This window comes from Geotrypetes seraphini, chromosome 11, assembly GCF_902459505.1.
Source record: "Geotrypetes seraphini chromosome 11, aGeoSer1.1, whole genome shotgun sequence".
NCBI lineage: Eukaryota > Metazoa > Chordata > Amphibia > Gymnophiona > Dermophiidae > Geotrypetes > Geotrypetes seraphini.
The window spans coordinates 85489925-85509114 of NC_047094.1; the positions used below are offsets into that span (position 1 = coordinate 85489925).

The window sequence follows — 19190 nt, forward strand, 5'->3', positions numbered from 1 at the left end:
TGTTTTATTTTACAAAGTCCAAACGCTGGGGGGGGGGGGGGAATCCAATGTGCAAACAAAAATATTTTGCTTTGTGTACATACCTAAAAATAGTTGGCACAGAGTCACCTTGTTATGGAAGGACATGTTTAAGATCAGCTTAGAAAGGAGAAATGTCTGTCCAGTAGCACTGATGCCTTCATGATATAACTGTTATCAGCACAAGTCTATTTCTGGTGGTATTCAGAGCATATATCTTTTAACATATTAGTCTATGGACATTGAAGTGGATGAAAATGGGACCCTGGACTTGAGCATGAACAAACATCGCAAAAGGGAGACTCCATTTCCAAACACCAGCAGCTGCAGCAGCAGTCCCAGCATAAAATCTCCAGATGCGTCCCAGCGCCAGAACAGCAGCAGTACCACCAACAGCAGCATGACATCCCCACAGTCAAGCCAAGCTTCTCGGCAAGATGAATGGGATGGCCCTATTGACTACACCAAGCCCAATCGCCAGCGCGAGGAGGAGCCAGAAGAGGTAAAGGGGGGGGGCGTGTTAGGCTTTTTTTCATTTTGTTGGTTGGGGGAAAGGACTGGGGCTTTATGCCTTTATGTTATTAAGCGTTTGCTTTGTTTCAGAGTATGCTGTTTTCCAACATGTAGTCATCATGTCCCGGAACCAATGCTTTAAAAAAGGAAACCTGGTCTTCTCACATCCCACTCCCCACCCAACCATACTCTCTCAGATTCTTCCAGCGTAAAATAGAGGAAAAAATGCTTGAGTACCTGAATAAATTCATGTAAAACCTTTCTGAGTTCCCTGGGAAGAACGATATAGAAAACGGAATAAATAAATAGGATATGTTGCTAGCATGGCAGGAGCAATTAAGGGCTGCTCTTACCCCTTGGACCCACAGGGAGGGTAAAAAGTGGGTAGGGTAACTTTTTTCTTTAGTTTGGAGAGAGATGCTATTTATAGACGAAATATAACATAAAACATTGTCATTGGCATTTCCTTTTTTCATCTGAAACAAAAGCACATTCCAAGTGTGTTGTGGAGATCGCTTGAGTCACATCTCAAAATAACATGTTAATAAAACATCTTTCAATGCAGAGGTGATAACAAATAAGAAACGCAAGGTAAACAGTGGTGTGCTGTGTATTTTTATCACACCTGTACAGCTCCATGCTGACAAAGGTTTTGCACCAGCTTCCTGAACACACATTCTGGCAGATTGTCTCAGCAGCTTGCACAGAGGCTGAGAAACACACTGTCAGTGTTTCTTTCAATAGTAACAGGATAAATCACAAGGCAGGGAGCACTTTGCAAACCAACCACATTATTTAAAAAAAAATCCTCTTCTAGTCTTTCATTACTATGGATCATGACTTTGTCCAAATAATGCCCAATACAAACAACTGGGTAAATAGTAAACAAGGAATTGTTCCAAGACTAGATAACCACAAAAAACAATAAAGGAACAAAACTGAAGAACTTTTAATACCTTTTTTAACCCCGATGGCGCTCAGAATAAGTTAAGTTTGTTTGTTTTTACTATTTTTTCAAATTGTTGGACATTCAATTCACTTTATGGACATGTAAAACACTATATTGTTTTTTAAGAAGCATTTTTAATCACCTTTCTACCACATAAGTTGGTGCAATGATAGATTCTGTGAAAAACTCTTTAGGGGTTTGTCCCCCACGTTGAGCTTTTTCCATTCCATTCTTGGATTCTGAGCGCCATCGGGGTTAAAAAAGGTATTAAAAGTTCTTCAGTTTTGTTCCTTTATTGTTTTTTGTGTTTGTTCAAATAATTACATAGCAAAAAACGATGGTAAGAACCCCAACAACAGCTATCAGCTAAAGTACCAATGGTTTCCAATATCAGTAAATTCTGTGTCACAAAACTGGAAGAAGAGGAAAATAATATCCTTATAAGAGAGGAAAAAGAATCTCAGAAACCTGCTCAGAACTAATTGAACAAGGAATAAATATGAGACTTTTAGGTTCCATATTTCAATCATTGATTCTTAAAAACCTCTCTTGTGTGTATGTGCTCCAATATAAAAAAATAACAAAAAATACCACTAAATTATATATCGGTGTCTAATCCCAAAATCATGACACAGAATTTACTAATATTGGAAACCATTGGTATTTTTTTCCAAATAACTGCCAGTTACCCAGAGAAATCTTGATTATAAGCCTCAAATTTTATATTTTGAATGTTGCCCTCTGTCTGCTGGTTAACTAGTGACAAAAGTATAGGAGGTGTGCTGGGGACTCAGATAGGATTTAACCAGATAACCAGCTCTAACCAATTAATTAGCTGTTTTACAGTTAACCAGATAAATTTTGGGGGTTAACGTTTACCCCCAAATCCTATAAATGGCCCTCCTACACGAAGGAAAGCATTTCAAAAACCGGACAAAGTGCCAGGTTTTGAAAAACCGTCTGGACCTCCGGACATGTCCTCTAAAGGAGGACATATCTGGGGAAATCCAGATGTCTAGTAACCCTAGCTGTCCCTGCCCTACCCCATTCCTGTAAGCTCTGCCTTAACCGCACAAGCCTTAGACACTTATGATTTTAGTGAGGACACTTATGCTTGTTAAGAACAATTATTGGTAATTATTACTAATCAAGGCCCTGATTCTATAAACGACACATAATTCCCAGGTGCCGTCGAGTGCAATTGTCAATCATCCACTAAATACCATTTATAGAATCACAACTAGTGGTGCCTAAGCAATTGAAACCTTAGGCCCACTCCCATTTAGAAGGAGGAGAGGACTTGTGGTTGGAACCCCTATCTCAGCACCCTGAGGTTGTGGGTTCAATCCCCATACCTCTCCTTGTGACCCTGAGCAAATCACTTAATCCTCCGTAGAGAATGGCATGGGGACAAATTTTGCCCCATCCCCGCGGGAACTCATTTTCCTGTCCAGTCCCAGTGAGTTCTTCTCCTGTCTCTGCCCCATTCCTTCAAGCTCTATCCTCATCTGCACAAGCCTCCTAGCCCTCACAAATAACCCCAGGTCCCCGGAACATTCCCCCACCCCAAAATATACCCCTGGATCTCTAGATCAGCTCTCCCAAACCATTGTAATAGTCCTTCAGACCTACCTGGTATCTAGCTGGGAAGGGATACAGGAGTGATTCCCAATTACTCCTAACTCCTAGCAATTGTCTTTGCGGCACTACCATTAGGAGGCAAGCTGCATAATGAGGAGCATAAGTCCTTATTTGGTATTTGACCCCCCAGCAGAAGTACATGAGACTACTTGGGTTCAACCTGCACCACTGGCAACTGAGGGAACAGGAATGGTTGGGGGTAGCTCCTGCATCTCTCTCCCATAGAGAACAAGGATAGATCTACTAGGTTTGAGGCAGTGCCCTGTGAGGTGGGGAGCTGTTCTGGAAGTCTGGGTCATGCATTTGGGCTGCAAAAATCCAAGGGAACTGTACAGTTTAGGTGGTAAAGAATTTTGTGTATGAAAGAGGACTTGGGTGTGGTAGTATGTGATTACCTTAAGGCAGCCAAACAAGTTGAAAAGGCAATGGCGAAAGCTGGAAGGATGTTTGGGTGCATAGGGAGAGATATGGCCTGTCATAAAGAGTGTGGGGATAGACTCAAAGATCTCAATATTTATAATTTGGAGGACAGGTGGGAGAGGGGAGATATGATAGAGATGTTTAAAAACCTATGTAGCATAAATATGCCTGAGGTGAGGAAACTCCGGAGTGAGGGAGCATGGGATGAAGTTAAGAGGTGATAGGTCAGAAGTAATCTAAAGAAACACTTTTTAACAGAAAGGATGGTAGATACGTGGAATAGTCTCCCAAAAGAGGTGGTGGAGACAAAGACTGCCTCTGAAATCAAGAAAGCTTGGGACAAGTACGTGGAATCTCTTAGGGAGAAGAGATGGTAGATGCTGCGGCTGGGTCATTTGGCCTTTATCTGCCATCATGTTTCTATTTTCTATATTTCTTTACTGGGAAGGGGTTCACACAATACTTATTGGCTCCTTTAAGATGGCCCCAAGAGCATCATGTCTCTTGTTAGGAGCTCAATGGTGTCAGGGAGGAAAAATAATGCTAGCTGAAAGGGTAAAGGGTCATGGATTTGATATACTGCCTTTCTGTGGTACAACCAAAGCAGTTTATATGTATTATGTACAGGTACTTTTTCTGTCCTTAGTGGGCTCACAATCTAAGTTTTTGTACTTGAGGTAATGGAGGGTTAAGTTTACATGCCCAGAGTCACAAGGAGCCACAGAGGAAACGGAACCCAATTGTTCAGGTTCTCAGCCCACTGCATTAACCACTCCACTCAAAATTGGCACCATTTCTCCACCAATGACACAAATTCAGTGCAAGGGTGTTATTTGATTTACATAATAATGAGGTGAGTTGCATACATTTTCATGTTGATGAGATGCTTTGTGTCTCATTATTATATAACATGTGCCATGGTAAACTAACATTTATTAAGATCCTGTATTATCCCGTAAAGCAGGTTAATAACTACCCCTCTAAATTTATACTCCAGCAGCGGAGGGTTATCTGACTTGCCTAAGGAGAATCAGTGGGAACAGAAGCTTAATGCTGTTGCTTTCCTGTGGTTATCACAATCTAATTTCTTGTGTTATTATTCTGGTTTGTTTTTTTTTTGTTTTTATAGTCTAACTATAGAAATATGATGTGGGAAATGTTTATTTAGATTCCTATGATCTAAAAGAAATGTGAGCTTTTAATGGGGCTTTTTGCCTTGCAGCACTTACCACATTAAGATGTCAATAATGGAAGCCATTTCCCTGGGAATGGTGCTGTTTTATCCATGGAAACAGTCTTTCACACTCTATGTGAGTGAAAGTTCACGCGTGTGTCAACAGCATGTGAATCTTACTCACATACTTTCTAGGCATTCCAACAAGGGGGAGGGTATATATATATGTGTGATATTTTGCTTTTAAAAAGTAGTCGCACAAGTGGGTACAAATTTACATGGAAACTTTTCAGAGGCCAATAATTTTGCTTTCCTTGTTGCAGTAAAGGCCTTGGGTAGTTTGGCATTGCCCATCCCTGGGGCAATTATGAATGTCTCAAGCTGGTCAGCTTTTCATTATATGCACAATGAATATGCATAAAGATATATTTGCATACAATGTAAACTGTATTCAAATGCATCTCATGAAAATTCAATGTGGAAATCGATAATCCAACCAGCATTTGGCACTTGAGAACCAGTGCACAATTTACAGTTCAAATTTTTTTAATATACCACAAATAAAAAAATTTTCTAAGCAGTATAATATTGACCAATGTTTCTTACACCATTCAGCCGCATAAATACCCTTGAGAATTACCCTTCATGAGGTGAAGTAATTTACATAAGAAGCCCTGACTGAAATCCCCACCACCACCACCACAACCATGCAGCTAAAAATCTTGATTAGCTACATTAGAGAGGTGTTCCTATGGGCGTATTTATGTCAGGGAGTTACTCTGTACAAGGTGATTTTCAAGGACTTCTGTTTGCCTCTGCTCCACCACTAACTCAAAAATCATGTATGTGCATGGATTTTTTTTGTATGGATAATTGCTGTTTCAAAATCTGCATAACATGTTTGCATTAAAAAGCTGGCACATTGGTGCTTGAAATCTGCCCCTTAAAATTTCCATGTAGTATTAGTACTTTATCATTTATTTTGCTACCTTTTGATTTTGGATATATATGCAGTAGACTCTCAGTTAGCCGGCACCCATGGGGATTGGTAGATGCCGGATAAATGTAGTTTCTGGTTGCTTGAGAGTTACTATTAAAAATAGGCCTAACTAATACTATACTATACTCCGTAGTATGCCATACCATAAACTATTCCAGACAAACTATCGGACATGTGGTAGGCAAAGCGTGGGCGTAATCAGGTATGGCATACCAAGTTTACACTTAAATTTCCACCAGAAATTGATTTTATTTTCATTTTTATTTAAAGTATTACAGTATTTCTTTAGATTTTTTTTGCTGGTTACTTGAGAGTTCTGTTTGCTTGAGTTCCGGTTAACAGAGAGTCTACTGTAACTCATCTTTTCCAAATCTGAGCTGAGGGCTTGTTGCATTTAGCTCCCTGCCCCACAGTCAAAGTTCTTTCTGAGACAATGGAGGGTGATGTAACTCCTGAAGCTCACAAGGAGCATTAGAGTTGTGAGTGGTTGCTACATTGGCATTTCTTTAAATGCCTGTTTAGCTAATTAACTAACATAAGCATGATGTATGTTTAGAGTTATTGAAAATCATTAGCTCTGCCTAGATAGCGGCAATTCTTCTGGTGGCGTGTGCACATGTAATGTAATGTAATTTATTTCTTATATACCGCTACATCCGTTAGGTTCTAAGCGGTTTACAGAAAATATACATTAAGATTAGAAATAAGAAAGGTACTTGAAAAATTCCCTTACTGTCCCGAAGGCTCACAATCTAACTAAAGTACCTGGAGGGTAATAGAGAAGTGAAAAGTAGAGTTAGAGGAAAAATAAAATAAACATTTTAACAAGACAGCATTGATCTAAATACTTTGGAAGGTAGAAGAGAGGAGAGAAAGGAATAGAAGCAGAAGGGGGAGCCGTTGAACAGTAGAATTCTGGAGAAATTTAAATGTATGTATGTACATGTACCTTGCCTATGTCTTACAGTCGGACCCTGCAGCCCCTTCTTTCGCCTCGTCTGAAGATGATGAACCTGACGTTCAGGAAGAGAATTTTGAAGACCGAAAGTATCCAGGCGATGTTACCCTAACCAACTTCAAACTTAAATTTCTATCAAAGGACAGCAAGAAGGAGCTCCTCACGTTAGTTATATTCCTACAATTATATAAAATGGAAAAAAAAAAAATGTAAACAGACTACTTTAGCTTTGTTTCTGACTGTGACTTACCATCTAAGCAGTTCAATGAAAACTGAAAGGGAAGTGTTACTGTACAGCTCTATGTCAGCTTTACCCATCACTAGGCACTACAGTAAGTGAAAGGTCAATCTGGGTTCAGAGTGCACGAAGCACATGACTGTTTCATACTGTGCATCACTGTTCTATCAATAGCTATAGAGGTAAAACATTTTGAAAGACAGCAAGGGAAAACCTTTCTTCCCCCACATCCCCCACCTACTCTTGCACCTTCTTTTCTTGCTTTTTCATGCCCGCCCCCATCTTTCTCTAGTTCAGAGGGCAAGTGAATGTGTGCTTTTGTAGCCACATAGATGCTATCCCCAAGCTAGCTAATGGACGTTCACTTGCATGAAATGAAGACTGAGGATAGCCAAATCTGTTATAAATCTGCAATGTCCCTTTGTCAGCAGTCAACTTGTGATGAACCCCATTTTGCACAGACGTACACCCTGCGTTAGCTCTGATCGGCAGAAAACGGCTCTCCCGTTTAACTTACATGAAATCGATATTCTCCCACCTAGATATTTTGCTGCACAACGGGATATTCAGCCGGTCTGCGAAGGGGGGTGCGCAAGTCCAAAAGGGGGTGAAGGAGGAAAAAAGGGACGATCCCTTCTGAATGAGTAAGTTATCAAGTTCACAAGCGCAACATAGAAAAGGTTTGGGATAAAATCAAGCACTTAGCTTTGGAGCTGTCTTTAGGTGGCCTTAGCCTGTATATGTTCAACAGGTGAAGGAAATCTCATGCACAGAACCTTTATGAACTTTATTCTTCTCAAATTCATTTGCAATGACAGCATGAGATCTGAACATGTTATGCTCTGCCTATTTTCTTCTGAAATCAACAATTTCACTGTAGGAAAGTTTTTTACCTGTGTTTTTCTAGACTTGTCCCAGATGGTATAGTATGGTAGTATGTATCTGTGAATTCTGCCCTAAGTTTCAATACCATGGGAATGAAACTATAAATCTGATATTGGACAATCAGCAGCTTGGCAAAATCTTCCTTGCCATCCTTCTGACCTCCTGCGTTTTCTCTTGAAAGGTTACTGCTTTAGCATCCTCCCTGGGGTACCCTTGATTGTCCCCTGGTCACAGAGAAAGCCAGGGCTGGTCTTAGGCAGGGGCATGAGGTGCATTTGCACAGGGACCCATGCTTCCAGGGGCTCCATGGCCCGCATGTCATCCCCTTTTCTCTACTCCATCCGAGTCTCCCTCACTTTCCTGCTCTGCACTGTGCAGGGGTCACCGGTGGGCTTCCTGGTACTGTCCTTCTGCTGCAGTCTGCCTCTCTCTAATGCAACTTCATATTTCCAGGGCAGTCTGCGACAGAGGGACAGTGCTACGAAGGACACTTGCAGCGTATCAAAGTCACTGCCGCTGGTGACTCCCTGCAAAGTGTGGCGGGGAAGGGTGAGGGAGAGTCAGGGTGGAGAGAGGGAGATGGCATGCCAGGTCACGGGGCATGTTTCCTTAAAGTATACCAGGGGAAAGGGGTTCAAAGAGAGGGGGAAATGCCAGATGGAGGTGGGGAAAGGTGAAGGGGCAGAAATGATGGGCCTGGAAACAGAGGAGAGGGAGAAAGAGAAAAAATGGATAATGGGATGGAGGGAGGGAAGAGAAGGGGAGAGGAGAAGATAAGAGGGAGTGGTGTGGAGGGAGGGGGAGAGAGATAACAGATGGGAGGGAAGTTGGGAAAAGAAAGGAACAGATATGAATCCAGGAGAGGTGGGGAGGGAGGGATAGATGGAATGGGAGTGCATTTGGGAAAAGAAAGAGATGCTGGACCCAGGTGAAGGGAAGGAGATAGAGAGATGGGATAGGAGGGAGTTGGGAAGAAAAAGGGTGAGATGGTGGACCCAGGGGAGGTGGGGAGGGAGGGAGAGAAGCTGGATGGCAACTCAGCCTGGAAGAAAAAGAAAGAAGCTGGATGAGAGAAAGGAAGGAGAGAGATAAGAGTGAGGGGAAAAAGTTTGGACCGGGGGTGGAAGAGAGGGAGAGATGCAATATCTCTTTCCTTTTTCCAAATAACTGTCTAGCATCAAAGGTGAGAGAAGAGAAACAGAAAAGAGAGAAAGTAATGTTGGACTATGGGGGATAGGGAGAGAGAGGAGGAGAGATTGACCTATGGAAGTAGGAGGAAAGAGAGATCGGACAGGAAGATGCTAGGGGGTAGAAGGAAAGGGACAGGAAGATATCAGGCAATGAGAGAGGGGTGGACCTCAAGAGTGGAGAAAGGGAGAAGGAATTTTGGAAATGATGAAACCATGTGGGAGAGTTCAAAAGGGGAGTGGCAAGAAGATGAGTGAGAGGAGAATAGTGAGTACACAGGTAGAAATGTGGTAATGGGAAGTAGATGGAAGGAAATAGGAGGCTGGGAAGGAAGTGAGATGGGAAATGGGAGAACTAGGGACTGAGAGGAGATGGAAGATTGATAGGTGGCTAAAAATTAAAAAGAAGGATGAGAAAGAGGGTTAAGTTTGGGTGGACAGAGGCAGAGAAAAAGGGAAGAAAGAGCTGAAAGAGACAAATCAATATTTTAGAGATATGCATAGTGAGGGAATGGAAAAGGAGAGAAAAGAAGAGTGGACAGCAGATATTAGCAGAAGACAGACAAGAAAGCAGAGAAGAGAAACAGTGACCAAGGTAATGGAAAATCAAAATGTCCAGACATCAAAGGTAGAAAAAAATGTTTTATTTTGAATTTATTAACTGAAATATGTTAGCTTTTGAATATGAAAAACAAAAAATGGAAGTGGCACTACTTGTTTTAAAGCAAAGGTGATTCAAAACTGCAACTCATGCATATCTCTTTAAGTGTTCAAAGAATTAGTTGTCAGACTGCGGAACAAGTCCACAGGATGGAGCGTCTGAAGTAAAAATCATTGCACCTCTAATCATTGCACGTAAGACATGGTGTACAAATTCATATTCAAAGAAATTAATGGGTATATTCAAAACGTGAAAACTTATCTGAAAAAAGCTGCATTTTCTGAGCCCTTACAGCTTTTTTCAGATAAGTTTTCACGTTTTGAATTTACACATTGATTTCTTTGAATATGAATGTATACACCATGTCTCACGTGCAATGATTAGAGGTGATTACTTCAGACGCTCCATCATGTGGACTTGTTCCGCAGTCTGATGACCAATTCTCTGAGCACTTAAAGAGATATGCATATGAGTTGCAGTTTTGAATCACCTTTGCTTTAAAACAAGTAGTATCACTTTCATTTTTTGTTTTTTGTTGTTTGCTCTTTTTGGAAGTGAGTTGTTGTGAGTTTATTTCCCTGATTTCATTGGGTTCACAGCTTTTGGATATGTGCATCACAGACATTTTTATATTGTATTCAGTGGCTTAGACAGATGACTGATATGAGGTGGGGGGAGCTTAATACTAGGTTTCCTACGATAGCAATGTGCTTATATGAATTAGTTTTTCTATACAAGTTTTGCTTGGTTTGTCTTTATTTGAAATTTCATAATTAAAAAAAATTCTTGTCAGCAGGGGGCAGGACAGGGCTAGGTGAAGCAGGAGTGAGGCAGGGTGGTGAGCCCTCACTGAACTGGCCTGCACAGGGCTCCACAGTTGCTAAGACTGGCTCTGGAGAAAGCAGCTGCATTTTATTCAGCTGATTTCACAGGCTACACGGAATGTCGGCTTATCACCCTGAGTCAGCTAGAAGGCAAATTCAGTAAGGAGGGCGATAAAAAACACATAAATAACCAGAATACTGGCATATACATATATACGTACACACAAATGCCAATAATCGGGTTACACGCTATTCTATAATATGGTGGTATGTACTTTGAAGGTAGTGTTACACATGGACAGAGTATGGGCGGAGTATGGGTGGGGCATATATTTATGCTCATAAAGTATAGAATATTGTACTGTAATTTGCACATGTTTTTGATCAATGCAGACTTTAGCATTTGCTCCAGGTCTATGGCTGGTATAAGTGCTCATGCCTAAAATATACTGTAGGTGTATATGCTAGAATTTTTTAAAGGAACATCTTCCCTCTATAGAATAAACTCCAAATAGGTTCCTTTATAGATGAATCACTTGAGTACTTGTCTATACACATCATCGTGCTGAATACTTCATTTACTGATTTCTCCTTTATGTGTGTGATTCCCAGTAAAAAAACCACTGTGGCCCATATTCTATAAACGATGCTTTAAGTTAGGTGCCGGTAGGCGCCCTCTGGCGTCTAACTTAAGTGGAAAACACAATTTTAAAAAATGTAAGGCCCAAATTCTGTAACCGGCGCCTAAAGTTGGGCACCTATTTCGGAGGCGCCCATCTAGATAGGCGCCTATCTAAATTGAGTAACAAACTCAATTAAGCTTTTTAATCAGCAATAATTGAAACTTAGACGCCTATCAAGAAAGAGCGATTCTGCAACAATTTAGGCGGCCTTCAAAAAAAATAGGCGCCTTGCACATTAGGCATGGGTGTGGCTACAGGTTAGACGCCTTGTTGCAGAATCGCTGCTCTTAAGCGTGCTTAAGCGCTCAGCTAGGCGCCTAACTTTTAGTTGTGCCTAGAGCTGGCCTATTTCTTGGGCGCCTCCAAAAGAGGTTCCGCTCAGCGTGATTCATTAAACAGCACCCAATGTTACTTGAATCGCGCCTAACTTTTGGACGCTTCTTATCGAATTTGCCCTTAAGTGCCTACTGTCTTCTAAAAAGAAAGGTGCCTGCATCGCAGCTACAGAGGTTCTTTACAACATCTAATGACACTGTAGGCTTAGCTAACACTGCAAGTGGCATTACGCGTTGTAGCTGCGATTCACGTGAAAGGTAGGCACCGGAAATGTAGGCCTTGAAAACCCTACATTTCTGGTTCCTACCTTTCACGAAGTCGCAACTCTATAAACAGTGCTGTTGCACGATTGGCATACGATTGGCAGCCTTCTTTTAGGCTACGGACTGTGCCCCCAGTGAGGTACAATATCTTCTAGCATGTACTGTTATCCAGGCAGCTTGTGAATAGCTGAGGATCATTTCACAAACAAGAGGAAGTTTATTTGAATTCTTCTCTAATTTAGCAATAAATGGCACAAGAAGGGGAAGGGGTAAAACGCGGACCTCACCGACCTGACGGACTTTGCGGATCTAAACCCGTACGGCCTTAAAAATCTGAGGTCCGTGTCCGTGGCGCTTGTAGTTTCTGTCGCTGACAGACCTTGATGAGATTTTAGCGCTGACGGATCCGTCTCAGCATAGGGAGGGAAAAGTGTTAGGATCCGTCAGCGCTAAAATCTCTTGAAGGTCTGTCAGAGCCAGAGATTAGTGCTGGAGCGGCAGAGCAGAAGCCAAGAGAGTGGAGACATAGGTTTTGGATGTGCGTTATGGAAAAGAAGTCTCCAAACTGCAGCACGAGTCTCTGGCTCTGACAGACCTCGAAGAGATTTTAGCGCTGACGGATCCTAACACTTTTCCCTCCCTATGCTGAGACGGATCCGTCAGTGCTAAAATCTCATCAAGGTCTGTCAGCGACAGAAACTACAAGCGCCACGGACACGGACCGACACGGACCTCAGATTTTTAAGGCCATATGGGTTTAGATCCGCGAGGTCCGTCAGGTCGGCGTTTTACCCCTTCCCCACAAGAAGCCAAAAGAACAGGGTTTGTTTGTTTTTTCTGATTTCTAAGGGTAAAAATGAGCAGAGGAATTTAATTCTCTGCTTAAAACCCCACAGTCCACAGAAGAGTGCTACAAATGCTTCAGTAATCTAAAAGAAAAACAATTTTCCATGGGTTTGGCGCTCTCCTCTCCACTCAAGTTTGCTACAGATGCAAGCATGCTCCATAGCAAACCCACTGCTCTGGAACCCATCATTTAGATTATCCTTTTTTGAAAAAAACAGCTTGTGAAAATGTCTTTGTACACTGTTGTTTTTTTTTTTTTAAATTTGTTCTGTGTTATTGGGATGCTTTAATGATATTACATTGTAGTTGCTTATTAATTCAGAAGTTTAGTAAAATTTGGCTTGTAGCAGATTATGGGCTAGATTTAGTAAAAGCAGAACCACACTACCATGCTCTCTTGCATCAACGTAGATTATTTCCTGCAGGTATGAAAGGGATCTACAGTATTTACTAATTATGCACGTTACCACTATTAATGTGCATTAACACAGTAGTGCATTTTAGTGAGTAAAATTTTACTACTTGCAAAGCAGGCATTTCAAGCTTTTTTCCAAAAAGAGCAAATGCACCAAAAAGATGGAAAGCACTGAAATGCTGGCCTCTTTTGTAAAATATTTGCATTTTAGTACATTGGCTATTAGTGGGGTCCTGTTTCCCTTTCCCCTGTTCCCACATGTGTTAGTTTTTGGCACTCATTACCATGCTGGTGATTACTCTTTGTCATTTTATGTTTATTTAGCTGTCCTACCCCAGGCTGTGACGGCAGTGGACACATCACAGGAAACTACGCCTCCCACCGCAGGTTGGTTCTCAATAGAATAGTCAAAGTATGGCTCTCAGGTTTCCCCCTTTTTATGGCTGATCCAGGTATTGCCTCTCTTCTCTTTCAGCCTTTCTGGTTGCCCTCTTGCTGACAAGAGTCTCAGAAACCTCATGGCTGCACACTCTGCTGACCTCAAGTATGTCTCTACTGAACTCGATTCTCCTTTCCTGTTTGCTACACTTCTGCTTTTCCTCCTTTCTGCACTATTAAGGTCAATCAAAAGCAGTGAAGTTACAGAACACATTTTTTAAATGAAAAAAGAGTCATTTCTATAAAGTGGCCCTCAAATGTGTGCTTAACACCAAGTCTATAACAGCATTATGACACTCCTAATCCATTATAGAACAGTAATACAAAGCTGCTTTGGTGCACCAAAACTTATGCGTGAGAAACAACAACCAAGACAGTGATGGCAAAATGTGGAAAGCAAAATAATTTGTTATATCCAGTGGTTGGTGGCACAAATCAGGATCCGACACAGTTATGTTTCGGCAAGAGATTGTCTGCATTTAGGGGGTCAAACATGCAAACTGAAAAACAACAATCTTATTTTTGCATTTTGTTGTTTTTAAGTTTTTATGTTTGACCCCTGATGTGGGTCCTGATTTGTGCCACCAACCACTGGATTTAATAAATTATTTTGCTTGCCACATTTTGTCATCACCGCCTTGCTTTGTTGTTTCTTACGGTCTTCCACCTGAGGCTGCTTTTATCTTTCGCTTTTTGCATATCAGGTGTGACAGCTTAGGCCGGGCATAAGTTGGCACGCCTAAGCGTGTCTGACAATGTGTTCATCTGATACTATTCTATAAGGTGTGTGCATTGCCAGGTGGAACACCCATGCTCCACCCACTGGTACAGTCCATTTGGGTTTTATGCATTATGGGACTGATTCTATAAACAGTGCCTAAATCGGCTGGTGCCTAAAAACTAAGCCCCAGCCGTATGTCAGTCACACATAGGCACAGTTTACAGAATCGCAGCTAGCAGCGCCTAAGTAAAAACTTAGGCAGGAGTTTAAAAGGCCTACATTTCAGGGACCTACGTTTTTGGAGAATCGTGCTTAGCTCCACCCATAAAAATGCCTTCTTAGGCGTTAAGTGCCACTAAGCGCCATGCAATAGGCGCCTGTGTTTTATAGCATAAGATAGGTGCCTATCATCCAATTAATTTTTTTAAAGCAATTACTGAGCCTATTAAGGGTATTTTGCTAATTAAGTTAGGTGTCTAATTTTAGGTGCCCATTATAGAATCAGCCCCTATGAGACTAGCACACCAATTATATAGAATAGTATAAGAACATAAGAAACGCCTTCACCGGATCAGACCGAGGTCCATTTAGTCCGGCGATCCGCACACGCGGCGGCCCATTTAAATACTCCTTTTTGGAGACCCGGATTTATCGTATCCCTCAATATGATATGCAAGAAGATGTGCATCCAACTTGCGCTTGAATCCCAGAACAGTAGTCTCCTCCACAACCTCCTCCGGGAGTGCATTCCAAGCACCCACCACACGCTGTGTGAAACAAAATTTCCTGACATTTGTCCTGAACCTGCTGCCACTCAGTTTCAGGCTATGACCTCTTGTCCGTGTCACATCTGAATATTTCAGTAATGCTGCCTCTTGGTCTATTTTATCAAATCCTTTTAATATTTTAAAAGTCTCTATCAAATCCCCTCTCAGTCTTCTCTTCTCAAGGGTAAACAGTCCCAGTTTCCTGAGTCGATCTTTGTAGCTCAAATGTTCCATTCCTCTAATAAGTTTCGAGGCTCGCCTCTGCACTTTCTCCAGCAGAGTTATATCCTTTTTAAGGTATGGAGACCAGTGTTGGACACAGTATTCTAAGTGCGGTCTAACCATTGTTCTATAAAGTGGCATTATGACATCTTCCGATCTACTCGTAATCCCCTTCTTAATTATGCCCAGCATCCTATTTGCTTTCTTTGCCGCCGCCGCACATTGTGCTGATGGCTTTAGGTTACTGTCAATCAGTACCCACAAATCCCTTTCCTGTTCGCATTTTGCTAACTTCACCCCCAACATCTTATACTCATGTTCCTTGTTTTTCTTTCCTAGATGCATCACCTTGCATTTGTTTATATTAAAGTTCATCTGCCACTTTATCGCCCATGTTTCCAGCTGGTTCAGATCTTTCTGGAGGTCCTCGCAGTCCCTTTGAGAGCCAACCGCCCGACATAGTTTTGTATCATCAGCAAACTTTATTATATTGCATGTTATTTCCTCTTTCCAGGTCGTTAATAAAAATATTGAACAAGATAGGCCCAAGAACCGAGCCCTGGGGCACGCTGCTAGTCACTTTCTCCCAGTCCGAGAATTTCCCATTTATGCTTACCCTTTGCCTTCAAGCCATTTACCGATCCATCTGTGTACTTCTCCTCCTATTCCTGTATCTAACACATATGCGTGTAAATGCCAATTTATGATATTATTCATGCATGTAAGTGCACCTGTTCTACAAATTAGTATGTCCTTAAAGTGATTCTGATCTGCTAACAAGGAGCACTTTATAATAATAATAATAATTTATTTCTTGTATACCGCTATACCAGAAGTTCGAAGCGGTTCACAACAAAAAATACATACAGTCAATATATAAAATACAGAATTAACAGTCAATATCTAAATACAATATAAAAACAGTTGATAAAAGGATACATCTGATAAGATCAATAAAGTTAAGACAATAGCACAATTAAGATGTAAAAAACTGTTAAGAATTCATGATAAATTAGGCAGTAACATGACTAAGAAGAAAACATGTCAAACAAGCGTGTTTTTAGTGCAGTTCAGTGCGGTGTACAATACTAGAGTACTGCACATTTCTCAAAAAGATAATTTTTTATCAATTTCCTAAAAATTAAAGATGTATCATGTTCCTCTTATCTTCTGTGATATTGTGACATTGTGTATGTTTATGCTCAGCTTGTGGTCGCTTGTCCGGACCTTTTGCCATTCTCAATAAAAATACTTTGAAAAAAATAAAATAAAATAAAATTACCAAAGCTCTTATCCCACAAAGCCACCTGATAAGCAAGAACTCCATTGAAAAATCATTTGTGTAGATAATATTTTGCCGAAGGGAAAGCGAAGAGTCTGAAATCGCGAGCAAAGCGCTTTATGTTAACAAACTTAAGGTGATCAATGATGTAGGTAGGTACCAAGCCGTGCATTGTTTTATAGTAAATACAACCAAACTTGAATAATATTCTTGCTTCAATTTGCAACCAATGTAAACTCTGATAATAATCCGATACATGATTGAATTTCTTCAAATTGAACATCAGTCTGACAGCTATTACAGATGTTCCTTTTACATGAAGGTAAATAAACTAAATTACAATAGACTAAAGATTGAACCAAATGCCTGAATGCATTCAAATTAAAGTAAGATCTAATGATCAGGTTTCCATAATAGGAAATAACATTTTTTAACTAGAGAGTTACTTTGAACATCTAATGATAAATCACGATCCAAGTAGATCCCTAGGATTTTAATGGTTGGAAAAAAATGATACACTATCCCATTCAGTTTCAGCATGAACTGTTAGGTGCTTTTATTATGTGAAATAATTGGCATATTATTAATGTGGATTTTTGTTATTACATGAACGTAGTGTGGATTATTTTCATTAAGTTATGCCATGACCCAAACACCTACAGTGATACATCTTAATATATAATTTTAGATAAATAACCAACTGAACCTTGGTGTTTTCATCAGCTGAACTCCAAAACTTTTATTAGTCTCTGTAGATTACAACTCATAACATAAGAACAGCCATACTGGGACAGACCAATGGTCCATCAGACCCAATATCCTGTTTCCAACAATAGCCAATCCAGGTCACAACTACCTGGCAGAAACCCAAATAATAGCAATATTCCATACTACAGATAAGCTTCCATACTACATACTAAGCTTCCCCTATGCCTGTCTTAATAACAGACCTACTGACCTTTTCTCCAGGAACTTGTCCAAATCTTTTTTAAACCCAGCTATGTTAACTGCTGTTCTGTTATGTCCCTTCCGGATTCCAAACGCTAGGTGTTCAATCTCAACCCACAATCCAGGAGTTGTAGAAATCCAACACTTTTCTGAGCAAATGCTTTTCCCCCTTAGACTGAGAGCTAAAGCCATATCCAGTTTCAATTTCTGCAAGCAATCTGTGTAGAAGTCTTTTGAATTGTCTGCTTTCTTTTCTTATTTTTTCGCTTAAAGTTCTTTTTTTTTTTGGTGGCTTCAATGCCTTGAGCTGGGCCGGCGTTAGGAGGGAGCAAAGAGGGCAGCTGCCCAGGGCCCCACAGCTTCAAGGGGCCCCTTTGCCTTCTGTTTTGGGCCGCGGTGGTCATCAACGTGCTCCCTGCTTCCCCGAAACCGATGCAGCGACTGCACAAGCCTTCGCCCCCCCTCACCCACGTCAATTCTGACATTGGAGAGGAAGTTCTGAGCCAGACAGGCAGCGATTGGCTGGACAGGAACTTCCTCGCCGATGTCGGAATTGGCTTCGGGGGGTGGGGGGGAGGGGAGACTTGTGCAGTCGCTGCACGCATCTGGCCTGTTGATGTATCGGCTTCGGGAGAAATTGGCGGCTTGGAAAAATCGGCAGTGGTGGGTGGGGAGAAAGAAAGAAAAAAGGGGGGAGCAGGGAGAGAGAAAGAAAGAAAGAGAAGATACAGAAATAATACTGGCTTTACCTATGTATAGCGGAACCCTAGAATAGGATTGGGCTAGCGCTTTTACTTGGGGCCCAGTTCTTTCCTAAAATCCATTAAGAGTTTTAAAATGGTGCATGGCCTCTTGAAGAGTCACCTTGGTGGATGCCCTCAATCAAATTAAATGACATTTTATGGCCTCCTTCTTGATCTGGGCTCAGATTCTCCCAACGTGTAACCCTATTGTTGGCTGCCTCATTTGTTCAGGGAAATGCCTTTCAAATACTGAATTTAATTGTTGCATGATACTAGTCTGACAACTCAATGAACTGGGTGAGACTTTTTCTTAAGAGGTAGAGTCCTTTGCATTACATAAGATTTAATTTGCCAACCTAGGAGATGGGTCATCAACTTAAGGAAGATCTGGGGGGGGCAGGGAGACAGAAAGAAAGAAAGGGGGCAGGAAGAGAGAGAGAGAGAAAGAAAGAAAGGGGAGGGGCAGGGAGAGAGGAAGAAAAAGTTTAAAGTTGGGGGAGGGAATGGAGTATGTTGGGTGGCAGAGGAGGGACAGAGAGAGATGTTGGTTGGGAAATGGAATGAGGTCTTGAGGAGAGGAAGCATGTAGGAGGCAGAAAGAAGGGAAGAAATATTGGATGCACAGTCAGAAGAAAGTGCAACCAGAGACTCATGAAATCACCAGACAACAAAGGTAGGAAAAATGATTGTATTTTTAATTTAGTGATCAAAATGTGTCCATTATGAGAATTTATATGTGCTGTCTATATTTTGCACTATATTTGTCTATTTTTCTATAGTTGTTACTGAGGTGACATTGCATATTTTAAAGTTATCTGTCTTGACCTCTTTGAAACCCCCCGAATATAAATGGTAATTAACATTTTCTGTAAATACAGTGTGCTTTGTGTTTTTTTAATTTTTATTGTTGGTAGATCATTTTGACTTGGTCATTTTAAAAATAGCTCACAAGCCAAAAAAGTGTGGGACCCTTGTTCTAAGTTACTTCAAAGCTTGCAGTAGCAGTTTGGACTCTGACAGTGGGGACGAGGAGCCAGTGAGGTGGGGGCTGGAAGCAG

General features: G+C 41.2%; 1 protein-coding gene across 2 annotated transcripts in view; it reads left to right on the forward strand.

Annotated features, from left to right (window-relative positions):
* Positions 1-19190, forward strand: part of MYT1 (myelin transcription factor 1) — a 345874-nt gene that overhangs the window by 267807 nt on the left and 58877 nt on the right. For both annotated transcript variants that reach the window (XM_033914908.1, XM_033914909.1), the window contains 5 exons: positions 251-520; positions 6683-6837; positions 7454-7555; positions 13336-13398; positions 13487-13555. In XM_033914908.1, coding sequence (XP_033770799.1) covers positions 251-520; positions 6683-6837; positions 7454-7555; positions 13336-13398; positions 13487-13555 — 659 coding nt within the window. The remainder of the gene's footprint in view (positions 1-250; positions 521-6682; positions 6838-7453; positions 7556-13335; positions 13399-13486; positions 13556-19190) is intronic.